This window comes from Cherax quadricarinatus, unplaced genomic scaffold, assembly GCF_038502225.1.
Source record: "Cherax quadricarinatus isolate ZL_2023a unplaced genomic scaffold, ASM3850222v1 Contig4293, whole genome shotgun sequence".
Lineage (NCBI taxonomy): Eukaryota > Metazoa > Arthropoda > Malacostraca > Decapoda > Parastacidae > Cherax > Cherax quadricarinatus.
In genome coordinates this window covers 17922-29988 of record NW_027199319.1, presented here as the reverse complement: position 1 = coordinate 29988, position 12067 = coordinate 17922, and the positions used below count along the sequence as shown (strand labels likewise).

General features: G+C 46.7%; 1 protein-coding gene across 1 annotated transcript; it reads left to right on the top strand.

Moving 5' to 3' along the window:
• Positions 1 to 6011: 6011 nt before the first annotated feature.
• Positions 6012 to 7686, top strand: LOC138852129 (uncharacterized; the record flags this gene model as incomplete). Its single annotated transcript, XM_070081805.1, has 2 exons — positions 6012 to 6059; positions 7633 to 7686. Coding segments are annotated over 2 exons (102 nt in total), but the record flags the coding sequence as incomplete, so codon positions are not given.
• Between the last annotated feature and the right edge of the window lie 4381 nt (positions 7687 to 12067).

Below are 12067 nucleotides of genomic sequence, written 5' to 3'. Positions count from 1 at the left end.
AGTTATCCCTACTATCATACTTCCATTCAATTCTAAATGTAATTGATTTGTGGTCGCTAGCACCCAGTTCCTCTGAAACTTCTAAATTATTAACAAGGGATTCATTGTTTGCCAGAACTAAGTCAAGCAGGTTATTTCCCCTTGTAGGTTCTGTCACAAACTGCTTCAAAAAACAATCCTGAACTACTTCTAAGAAATCGTATGATTCTAAATTCCCAGTCAAGAAATTCCAATCAATATGACTAAAGTTAAAGTCTCCTAGAATTACTACATTATCGTGCCTTGTGGCCCTAACAATTTCCTCCCATAGTAGTCTCCCTTGGTCCCTATCTAAATTTGGGGGACGGTATATCACACCTAAAATTAATTTTTCATGCCCCTCTGAAAATTCTATCCAAACAGACTCTGTATGTGTTACTTCAGACTTAATACCCGTTTTTATGCAACAGTTCAAGCGATCTCGGACATACAATGCCACCCCACCCCCCTTCCCGATACTTCTATCTACTTGGAACAATTTAAAACCCTGAATGTGACATTCTGCAGGCATGTCCCGACTTTTTGAATTAAACCACGTCTCAGTAATGGCAAATACATCTATGTTACCTGCACTAGCAACTAGTCTCAACTCGCCCATCTTATTCCTAGCACTGCGACTATTTGTGTAATAAACTTTTAATGACCCTCCTCTCTCTTTACCCTTCCTGCTTTTTTCTATTATTCCACTAAACCTATTACTGTCCTTGTCAATTAGTGCCACTGGCTTTCCAATATCCACCTCATTTTGCCTATTACTAGTTCTCCTAGTACTCATATTACTACCCTGCGACTTCACAGTTTTCCTGCAAAAACCCATACCTCTAACTAATCCTAGTTTAAAGTCCTAACAACCCCCTCAACTGAGTTAGCAAGAAAACCCACACCTGCCCTGGATAAGTGAACCCCATCCCTGGCATACATGTCATTTCGGCCATAGAAGTTGTCCCAGTTGTCAATGAATGGTACTGCATTATCCTTACAGTGTTTATCCAGCCAACAATTAATACCAATTGCTCTGGACAACCATTCATTACCAACACCTCTTCTTGGCAAAATGCCACATATAACAGGGCGCCCCCCCTTCTTCCTAATCATGTCTATAGCTGTCCTGAACTTTCTAACTAAATCCTCACTTCTACGCTTGCCAACATCATTGCCTCCAGCACTGAGGCAAATAATAGGATTGATCCCATTACCGTTCATGATGTTGTCAAGCCGGCTAACAATGTCCTCCATCCCAGCCCCAGGAAAGCATACCCTTTGTCTCCTACTCCTGTCCTTCAAGCAGAATGCCCTATCCATGTATCTAACCTGGCTATCCCCAACAACAACAATATTCTTACCTTCCTTGTTGTCGTTCGTCGTGACGATCCCAGTAGTAGACTCACATTCGTCGGGTAGCACCGAGAATGCGTTGGAGGTTTCCACGGGAGTTTCCACAGCAGTCTCTTTCTTCTTCATCGTTTCTGGCTTTCCATTCGTCTTCTTGATCGTCAACTTCGTCGTCCCCTGCTGTCCAGCCACTGACCACGATCCCTTCTTGACCTGAGGACTCGAAACAGGAGGACTACTACGAATCCTCTTGTTTTCTTCGGTCAGTCGCCGTATCTCCATCTTCGCTGCCCTCAATTCTTCCTTAAGTTGCTGGTAAAGTTGCTCGATGGAGGGCATCTTGGTTCAGTCCACGGGAGCAAACAAGACACTTCTTCACAGAGTTAAGTACAGGTCAGCACTCAAAGTACAGGTCACCACTCAAGAGCACACAAACAGGTCTTCACAGAGCTAAGTACACGTCACCACTGAGCTAAGTACACGTCACCACTGAGCTAAGTACACGTCACCACTGAGCTAAGTACACGTCACCACTGCAAGACCCCTGGCTGTCTTCAAGACCGTTGGTTGTCTTCAAGACCCCTGGTTGTCAAGACCCCTGGTTGTCAAGACCCCTGGTTGTCTTCAAGACCCCTGGCTGTCTTCAAGACCCCTGGTTGTCAAGACCCCTGGCTGTCTTCAAGACCCCTGGTTGTCTTCAAGACCCCTGGCTGTCCTAAAGACCCCTGTCTTCAAGACTCCTGTTTGTCTTCAAGACCCCTGGTTGTCTTCAAGACCCCTGGCTGTCTTCAAGACCTCTGATTGTCTTCAAGACCCCTGGTTGTCTTCAAGACCCCTGGTTGTCTTCAAGACCTCTGATTGTCTTCAAGACCCCTGGTTGTCTTCAAGATCCCTGGTTGTCTTCAAGACCCCTGGTTGTCTTCAAGACCCCTGGTTGTCTTCAAGACCCCTGGTTGTCTTCAAGACCCCTGGTTGTCTTCAAGATCCCTGGTTGTCTTCAAGACCCCTGGTTGTCTTCAAGACCCCTGGTTGTCTTCAAGATCCCTGGTTGTCTTCAAGACCCCTGGCTGTCTTCAAGACCCCTGGCTGTCTTCAAGACCCCTGGCTGTCTTCAAGACCCCTGGCTGTCTTCAAGACCCCTGGCTGTCTTCAAGACTCCTGGTTTCTTTAAGAAGGCACTGGACATACACCTAAAGTAGGTACCTGACCAGCCGGGCTGTGTTTCTTATGCCAGCGGTAACAACCTGGTTGATCAGGTCCTGGTCCACCAGGAGGCCTGGTCATAGATCTGACCGCGGGGGCGTTGATCCCCGGGATACCCTCCAGGTAGACATGTGCAACATCTGGGTATCTTTATTTGTAGACGTGTCACCCTCCAGTGACGTAACGTAATGACTGTAGAAGTCTATACAAAAGATGAGGTAATTAGTCCCTCAGTCTTGGAGCTGGTGAAGACCATAGAGTCCCTTGAACCTTGTCCTAGATACGTCAGTATTGGTGGTATTTATGGAGTATTTAACGTAAATATGTTAAAACAACAGCCTGGTTGATCTATCAGCCTACCAGGAATCCATGTAAGCTGGTACATGTAGACTGTGATCTACATATCACAGTTTGTTCAATGCCACACTGGCCTTTGAACATCCAGTTATGTGGTAAATACCACACAAAGGTCAGGGGGTAGATACAGAGGTGTTTAAAGCTTACAGACTGATGTCTCCTGTCGATGCTACAGAGGTGTAGGTGGTGGCTTGGTAGACAGCAGACATCCAGGGAGGTACTACCCTCCTGTCATGAGGGTGTATGATGGGTGGTGGGTTGGTAGACAGCAGACATCCAGGGAGGTACCACCCTCCTGTCATGAGGGTGTATGATGGGTGGTGGGTTGGTAGACAGCAGACATCCAGGGAGGTACTACCTTCCAGGTAAACTCCAGGCAGGTAAACTTCAGGCAGGTAAACTCCAGACAGGTAAACTCCAGGCTGGTAAACTCCAGGCTGATAAACTCCAGGCTGGTAAACTCCAGGCTGGTAAACAACTGCCTCATCGAAGACATTCCATTATTTACCAGCCTTGAGACCAAAGAAATACGTCCTAACATCCCTTTGAATCATCACTGGTTCTGTGTCCACTTGATCCTGGTTCTGTGTCCCCTTGATCCTGGTTCTGTGTCCCCTTGATCCTGGTTCTGTCCCCCCTTGATCCTGGTTCTGTGTCCCCTTGATCCTGGTTCTGTGTCCCCTTGATCCTGGTTCTGTGTACCATTGATCCTGGTTCTGTGTACCATTGATCCTGGTTCTGTGTCCCCTTGATCCTGGTTCTGTCCCCCCTTGATCCTGGTTGTCCCCCCCCTTGATCCTGGTTCTCCTAATTCAAAGTGTGTCATTATCTGCCCTATCAGTTTCTCTTAAGATTTTCTACGTAGTAATCATGTCTCCCTCGTCCTGCTCTCCTCTAAGGTGGTCAGGTTGAGTTCCTTCAATTTCTCCTCATAGTGCAAGCCTCTCAATTCTGGTACTAGTGTGGCTGGCAAATTTTGGACCTATAACACACACACACACACACACACACACACACACACACACACACACACACACACACACACACACACACACACACCGTTTAAAGCCTCATAAAGGATAATTTAGAGTAATTGTGAGTAACCTGATAAGAGAGTCGGCCATGAGTGAGTAATACTGTGAATAACTTAATTATTGAGATAATGGTGTATGTCTTAAATTCCAAGTGAGTCAATGAATAAATGACTGAGTCGTGAGTGAGTGAGTGAACAAGGTTCGCAGGTGTCCCATCATGGCGTGCACAAAATATATGTGTAGTATACACAGACTTTGCAGAAATCTTCAGCAGGTGTATGAGTAGAATGGTATGAAATAGTTAAAGGGTAAGCCAGTGGAAGGCCTCGGTCAGATGACCAAAAGTTCCAGCTGTGTGTCATCATATGACTGGAGACCCCCGTCAGGAAACACTTGTCCTGTTTCCTGACAAAGCTGAACTTCAGCAAGTGTGACCATAGTATAATAACACAAAATGCCTGCAAAAGAGTAAATGTCAAAGTGGGCAGATGGATATTTAACTTCATAACAGACCACAGAGATTGATGGTAAACAGTGACATCAGAGACTGCCATAGTGAGAAACTGTGTCCCTCGAGGCACAATACTGTCCCCTCTTCTCTTTCTCATATCTGACATAGACAGGGACATAAATCACACCACTGTATCACCCTTTGCAGACGATGCTAGACTTTGCATGATTGGGAGATCCACTGAGACACAGTGAGCCTCCCAGGTGATATAAACCAAGTTTTCCAGTGGGCAACTGACAATACTATGATGTTGTCAGTGTAGTCGACCACTGAAGACAACTACTCACTACTACTATCTCAGCTTGTGGCCAGACAGTCGAGGTAAAAAGGGTTAATGTACATTTAATGGCAAAAGATATTTACTTTTGGTGTACCTTTGATAAGTTTCAAGGGTCTTTCTACTATCAGAGCACGGTCATGGGCCAGGCTCATCTGGTCAACTTTACATGAAGTTTACAGGGAGAGTGAATACTTTAATAGCATACAATACCGACAGTATACCTGGAGAGGTAAGACATATGTACAACATTTAGGTATCTATTTTGAAACATTTCACCTACACAGTAAGCTTTTTCAGTTGATTTGAATCTGAAAGATTCAATAAATTTACTCTCAGTGTTTACAGGCAGTGTTTATATTTATTGAGATAGTACTGGAATCTTTGAGGTCTGTGATTCTTCGTCTTTGCTTGTAGAAGGAGCACCTCTCTCTTTCTAATGTACATCTTCTCCTTTGTTTTCTTTATTGTGTGTCTTGAGGATACTGCTGTTAGGTAAATGGATACATGCAACTAATGTGACATTTTATTGTGGCAACGTTTCGCTCTCTAGGAGCTTTACCAAACCGTAATACATTGCAAAAATGTCACACTAGTTGGATCTATGTCCAGTTATGTAACATTTTGTTGGTAATTCTATCATGACATTGCTAATACCAACAAGGTAATCCTCTGGAGATACTGGTGAGGATATCTGAAGGATTCTTTTGGGGGTCAACGCTCCCTAAACCCGGACCTAGACCAGGCCATCCGGGGGGGTCAAGACCTGATCAACCAAACTGTTACTTTAGTGATAGTGTGTTGCTATAGTACTGTACAAGGGAACACAGAGAAGCAAACAAGAGAGAAGTGGAAAGTTTGGGAGACAGAAGGGAAGAAGAGAAAGATATAAATATGAAGGGATAGTTATGAAGATGGGAAGAAAGAAGGGAAGAGAGGGAGGACAAGAGAGACAAGAAGAAAGGGAAGAGAGGGAGGACAAGAGAGACAAGAAGAAAGGGAAGAGAGGGAGGACAAGAGAGACAAGAAGAAAGGGAAGAGAGGGAGGACAAGAGAGACAAGAAGAAAGGGAAGAGAGGGAGGACAAGAGAGACAAGAAGAAAGGGAAGAGAGGGAGGACAAGAGAGACAAGAAGAAAGGGAAGAAAGGGAGGACAAGAGAGACAAGAAGAAAGGGAGGACAAGAGAGACAAGAAGAAAGGGAAGAAAGGGAGGACAAGAGAGACAAGAAGAAAGGGAAGAGAGGGAGGACAGAAGAGAGACAAGAAGAAAGGGAAGAGAGGGAGGACAAGAGAGACAAGAAGAAAGGGAAGAGAGGGAGGACAGAAGAGAGACAAGAAGAAAGGGAAGAGAGGGAGGACAAGAGAGACAAGAAGAAAGGGAAGAGAGGGAGGACAGAAGAGAGACAAGAAAGGGAAGAGAGGGAGAACAGAAGAGAGACAAGAAGAAAGGGAAGAGAGGGAGGACAAGAGAGACAAGAAGAAAGGGAAGAGAGGGAGGACAGAAGAGAGACAAGAAAGGGAAGAGAGGGAGAACAGAAGAGAGACAAGAAGAAAGGGAAGAGAGGGAGGACAAGAGAGACAAGAAGAAAGGGAAGAGAGGGAGGACAGAAGAGAGACAAGAAAGGGAAGAGAGGGAGAACAGAAGAGAGACAAGAAGAAAGGGAAGAGAGGGAGGACAAGAGAGACAAGAAGAAAGGGAAGAGAGGGAGGACAAGAGAGACAAGAAGAAAGGGAAGAGAGGGAGGACAGAAGAGAGACAAGAAGAAAGGGAAGAGAGGGAGGACAAGAGAAACAAGAAGAAAGGGAAGAGAGGGAGGACAAGAGAGACAAGAAGAAAGGGAAGAGAGGGAGGACAGAAGAGAGACAAGAAGAAAGGGAAGAGAGGGAGGACAGAAGAGAGACAAGAAGAAAGGGAAGAGAGGGAGGACAAGAGAGACAAGAAGAAAGGGAAGAGAGGGAGGACAGAAGAGAGACAAGAAGAAAGGGAAGAGAGGGAGGACAGAAGAGAGACAAGAAGAAAGGGAAGAGAGGGAGGACAGAAGAGAGACAAGAAGAAAGGGAAGAGAGGGAGGACAAGAGAGACAAGAAGAAAGGGAAGAGAGGGAGGACAGAAGAGAGACAAGAAGAAAGGGAAGAGAGGGAGGACAAGAGAGACAAGAAGAAAGGGAAGAGAGGGAGGACAGAAGAGAGACAAGAAGAAAGGGAAGAGAGGGAGGACAGAAGAGAGACAAGAAGAAAGGGAAGAGAGGGAGGACAGAAGAGAGACAAGAAGAAAGGGAAGAGAGGGAGGACAGAAGAGAGACAAGAAGAAAGGGAAGAGAGGGAGGACAGAAGAGAGACAAGAAGAAAGGGAAGAGAGGGAGGACAAGAGAGACAAGAAGAAAGGGAAGAGAGGGAGGACAGAAGAGAGACAAGAAGAAAGGGAAGAGAGGGAGGACAAGAGAGACAAGAAGAAAGGGAAGAGAGGGAGGACAGAAGAGAGACAAGAAGAAAGGGAAGAGAGGGAGGACAGAAGAGAGACAAGAAGAAAGGGAAGAGAGGGAGGACAGAAGAGAGACAAGAAGAAAGGGAGGACAAGAGAGACAAGAAGAAAGGGAAGAGAGGGAGGACAGAAGAGAGACAAGAAGAAAGGGAAGAGAGGGAGGACAAGAGAGACAAGAAGAAAGGGAAGAGAGGGAGGACAAGAGAGACAAGAAGAAAGGGAAGAGAGGGAGGACAGAAGAGAGACAAGAAGAAAGGGAAGAGAGGGAGGACAGAAGAGAGACAAGAAGAAAGGGAAGAGAGGGAGGACAAGAGAGACAAGAAGAAAGGGAAGAGAGGGAGGACAGAAGAGAGACAAGAAGAAAGGGAAGAGAGGGAGGACAGAAGAGAGACAAGAAGAAAGGGAAGAGAGGGAGGACAAGAGAAACAAGAAGAAAGGGAAGAGAGGGAGGACAAGAGAGACAAGAAGAAAGGGAAGAGAGGGAGGACAGAAGAGAGACAAGAAGAAAGGGAGGACAAGAGAGACAAGAAGAAAGGGAAGAGAGGGAGGGCAGAAGAGAGACAAGAAGAAAGGGAAGAGAGGGAGGACAGAAGAGAGACAAGAAGAAAGGGAAGAGAGGGAGGACAGAAGAGAGACAAGAAGAAAGGGAAGAGAGGGAGGACAGAAGAGAGACAAGAAGAAAGGGAAGAGAGGGAGGACAGAAGAGAGACAAGAAGAAAGGGAAGAGAGGGAGGACAGAAGAGAGACAAGAAGAAAGGGAAGAGAGGGAGGACAGAAGAGAGACAAGAAGAAAGGGAAGAGAGGGAGGACAGAAGAGAGACAAGAAGAAAGGGAAGAGAGGGAGGACAGAAGAGAGACAATAAGAAAGGGAAGAGAGGGAGGACAAGAGAGACAAGAAGGGAAGAGAGGGAGGACAGAAGAGAGACAAGAAGAAAGGGAAGAGAGGGAGGACAGAAGAGAGACAAGTTGAAAGGGAAGAGAGGGAGGACAAGAGAGACAAGAAGAAAGGGAAGAGAGGGAGGACAGAAGAGAGACAAGAAGAAAGGGAAGAGAGGGAGGACAAGAGAGACAAGAAGAAAGGGAAGAGAGGGAGGACAAGAGAGACAAGAAGAAAGGGAAGAGAGGGAGGACAGAAGAGAGACAAGAAGAAAGGGAAGAGAGGGAGGACAAGAGAGACAAGAAGAAAGGGAAGAGAGGGAGGACAAGAGAGACAAGAAGAAAGGGAAGAGAGGGAGGACAGAAGAGAGACAAGAAGAAAGGGAAGAGAGGGAGGACAAGAGAGACAAGAAGAAAGGGAAGAGAGGGAGGACAGAAGAGAGACAAGAAGAAAGGGAAGAGAGGGAGGACAAGAGAGACAAGAAGAAAGGGAAGAGAGGGAGGACAGAAGAGAGACAAGAAGAAAGGGAAGAGAGGGAGGACAGAAGAGAGACAAGAAGAAAGGGAAGAGAGGGAGGACAGAAGAGAGACAAGAAGAAAGGGAAGAGAGGGAGGACAAAAGAGAGACAAGAAGGGAAGACAGAAGAGAGACAAGAAGAAAGGGAAGAAAGGGAAGACAGAAGAGAGACAAGAAAAAAGGGAAGAGAGGAAGGACAAAAGAGAGACAAGAAGGGAAGACAGAAGAGAGACGAAGAAAGGGAAGACAGAAGAGAGACAAGAAGAAAGGGAAGAGAGGGAGAACAGAAGAGAGACGAAGAAAGGGAAGACAGAAGAGAGACAAGAAGAAAGAGAAGAGAGGGAGGACAGAAGAGAGACGAAGAAAGGGAAGACAGAAGAGAGACAAGAAGAAAGGGAAGAAAGGGAAGACAGAAGAGAGACAAGAAGAAAGGGAAGAGAGGGAGGACAAAAGAGAGACAAGAAGAAAGGGAAGAGAGGACAGAAGAGAGACAAGAAGAAAGGGAAAAGAGGGAAGACAGAAGAGAGACAAGAAGAAAGGGAAGTCAGAAGAGAGACAAGAAGAAAGGGAAGACAGAAGAGAGACAAGAAGAAAGGGAAGACAGAAGAGAGACAAGAAGAAAGGGAAGAGAGGACAGAAGAGAGACAAGAAGAAAGGGAAAAGAGGGAAGACAGAAGAGAGACAAGAAGAAAGGGAAGTCAGAAGAGAGACAAGAAGAAAGGGAAGACAGAAGAGAGACAAGAAGAAAGGGAAGACAGAAGAGAGACAAGAAGAAAGGGAAGACAGAAGAGAGACAAGAAGAAAGGGAAGTCAGAAGAGAGACAAGAAGAAAGGGAAGACAGAAGAGAGACAAGAAGAAAGGGAAGACAGAAGAGAGACAAGAAGAAAGGGAAGTCAGAAGAGAGACAAGAAGAAAGGGAAGACAGAAGAGAGACAAGAAGAAAGGGAAGTCAGAAGAGAGACAAGAAGAAAGGGAAGACAGAAGAGAGACAAGAAGAAAGGGAAGTCAGAAGAGAGACAAGAAGAAAGGGAAGACAGAAGAGAGACAAGAAGAAAGGGAAGACAGAAGAGAGACAAGAAGAAAGGGAAGACAGAAGAGAGACAAGAAGAAAGGGAAGTCAGAAGAGAGACAAGAAGAAAGGGAAGACAGAAGAGAGACAAGAAGAAAGGGAAGACAGAAGAGAGACAAGAAGAAAGGGAAGACAGAAGAGAGACAAGAAGAGTTAGTTACAACTTGCTATAAAGGCATAAAGTTAGATATAAATAAAGGTAACGTTGCCGAGTTCCTGGGAAGTGACGTCAGTGGCTCTTCTTGGCACTGGCATCTCAGCTCTTCCTTACCACCTCCACCTGTCGCCAGCTCTGGCATCCCTTACCACTGCCACTGCTTTTCCCCTTGTTCCCCTTGCCCCTTACTGCGTTTTTCCTATGATTTAGGTGCCCTTTCCCTGCGGGCGGTTGGTAGACAACAACCATCCAGGGAGGTACTATCCTCCTGTCATGTGTCAAACACAAGCTTGTTAAATGTTATGTACTCTGACAGTAGGATGGTAGACAACAACCATCCAGGGAGGTACTATCCTCCTGTCATGTGTCAAACACAAGCTTGTTAAATGTTATGTACTCTGACAGTAGGATGGTAGACAACATGCACCTGGAAAGTCCTGAAGGAACTAGACCCAAATCTGCAAGCCGAAATGACTCCTTACGGCAGACAGTGAAGAGAATCTCTAGCATAAACAGTGACGTAATGAGTACACTGAAAAGTCGATCAGTGTCAGAGGCCCCCGACTGTTCAACGCCCTTCCTTCGTGTATGAGGGAATTTACCAAGAATCCTCTAGAGTCTTCAAGAGGTAACTGAACAAGTTCCTTCAGTCACTTCCTGACCAGCCAGGCTGTGGTTTGTACGCTGGGCTGCTACGGCCAGCAGACCGGTTAATCAGGCTCTGATCCACCTGGAGACTGTCTGGGACTGACTCGCAGGGGGATATGCCATCTTTATATCAAGAATATATCTCTTCAACCTTTTCTACCATATATATACATTATATATATATATATATATATATATATATATATATACATATATATATATATATATAAATATATATATATAATAGTTTTATCCTGTATGATTCTCATCAGATCTGTTTACTGCACTACTGTAGATGTTATCTGTTACCTGGATGCTGGGGCGATGATGTCAGGAAATATCAACAGATATTAAGAGATCCTGCCGTTACTGTGTGTATCGTGGTGTTTGGCACTCTAGCTTTGGCACCTGTCTTGACACTACACGAGTTGGGTGTTTTACTGAAGACTTCCACGCTGGGCACTCTCAGGCTGTGACAAGAATTGGCACTAGATGTGGGAGATGACTGTGTAGTATGTTGCTGTGTGTGGAGTGGGAGTTCTCTCTCTCTCTCTCTCTCTCTCTCTCTCTCTCTCTCTCTCTCTCTCTCTCTCTCTCTCTCTCTCTCTCTCTCTCTCTCTCTCTCTCTCCATTCCCCCTTCACTCCATCACTTCCACCTCCAGAATTGTAACAACCTCACCCATCCTTCAGAGCCATCCTTCAGAGTGCAGGCACTGTACTTCCCACCACCAGGACTGCTGCATCCCCACCCACCCTTCAGAGTGCAGGCACTGTACTTCCCTCCACCAGGACTGCAGCATCCCCACCCACCCTTCAGAGTGCAGGCACTGTACTTCCCTCCACCAGGACTGCTGCATCCCCACCCACCCTTCAGAGTGCAGGCACTGTACTTCCCTCCACCAGGACTGCAGCATCCCCACCCACCCTTCAGAGTGCAGGCACTGTACTTCCCACCACCAGGACTGCAGCATCCCCACCCACCCTTCAGAGTGCAGGCACTACTTCCCAACACCAGGACTGCAGCATCCCCACCCATCCTTCAGAGTGCAGGCACTGTACTTCCCTGCCATCCCCACCCACCCTTCAGAGTGCAGGCACTGTACTTCCCTCCACCAGGACTGCTGCATCCCCACCCACCCTTCAGAGTGCAGGCACTGTACTTCCCTCCACCAGGACTGCTGCATCCCCACCCACCCTTCAGAGTGCAGGCACTGTACTTCCCTCCACCAGGACTGCAGCATCCCCACCCACCCTTCAGAGTGCAGGCACTGTACTTCCCTCCACCAGGACTGCTGCATCCCCACCCACCCTTCAGAGTGCAGGCACTGTACTTCCCTCCACCAGGACTGCAGCATCCCCACCCATCCTTCAGAGTGCAGGCACTGTACTTCCCTCCACCAGGACTGCAGCATCCCCACCCATCCTTCAGAGTGCAGGCACTGTACTTCCCTCCACCAGGACTGCAGCATCCCCACCCATCCTTCAGAGTGCAGACACTGTACTTCCCTCCACCAGGACTGCAGCATCCCCACCCATCCTTCAGAGTGCAGACACTGTACTTC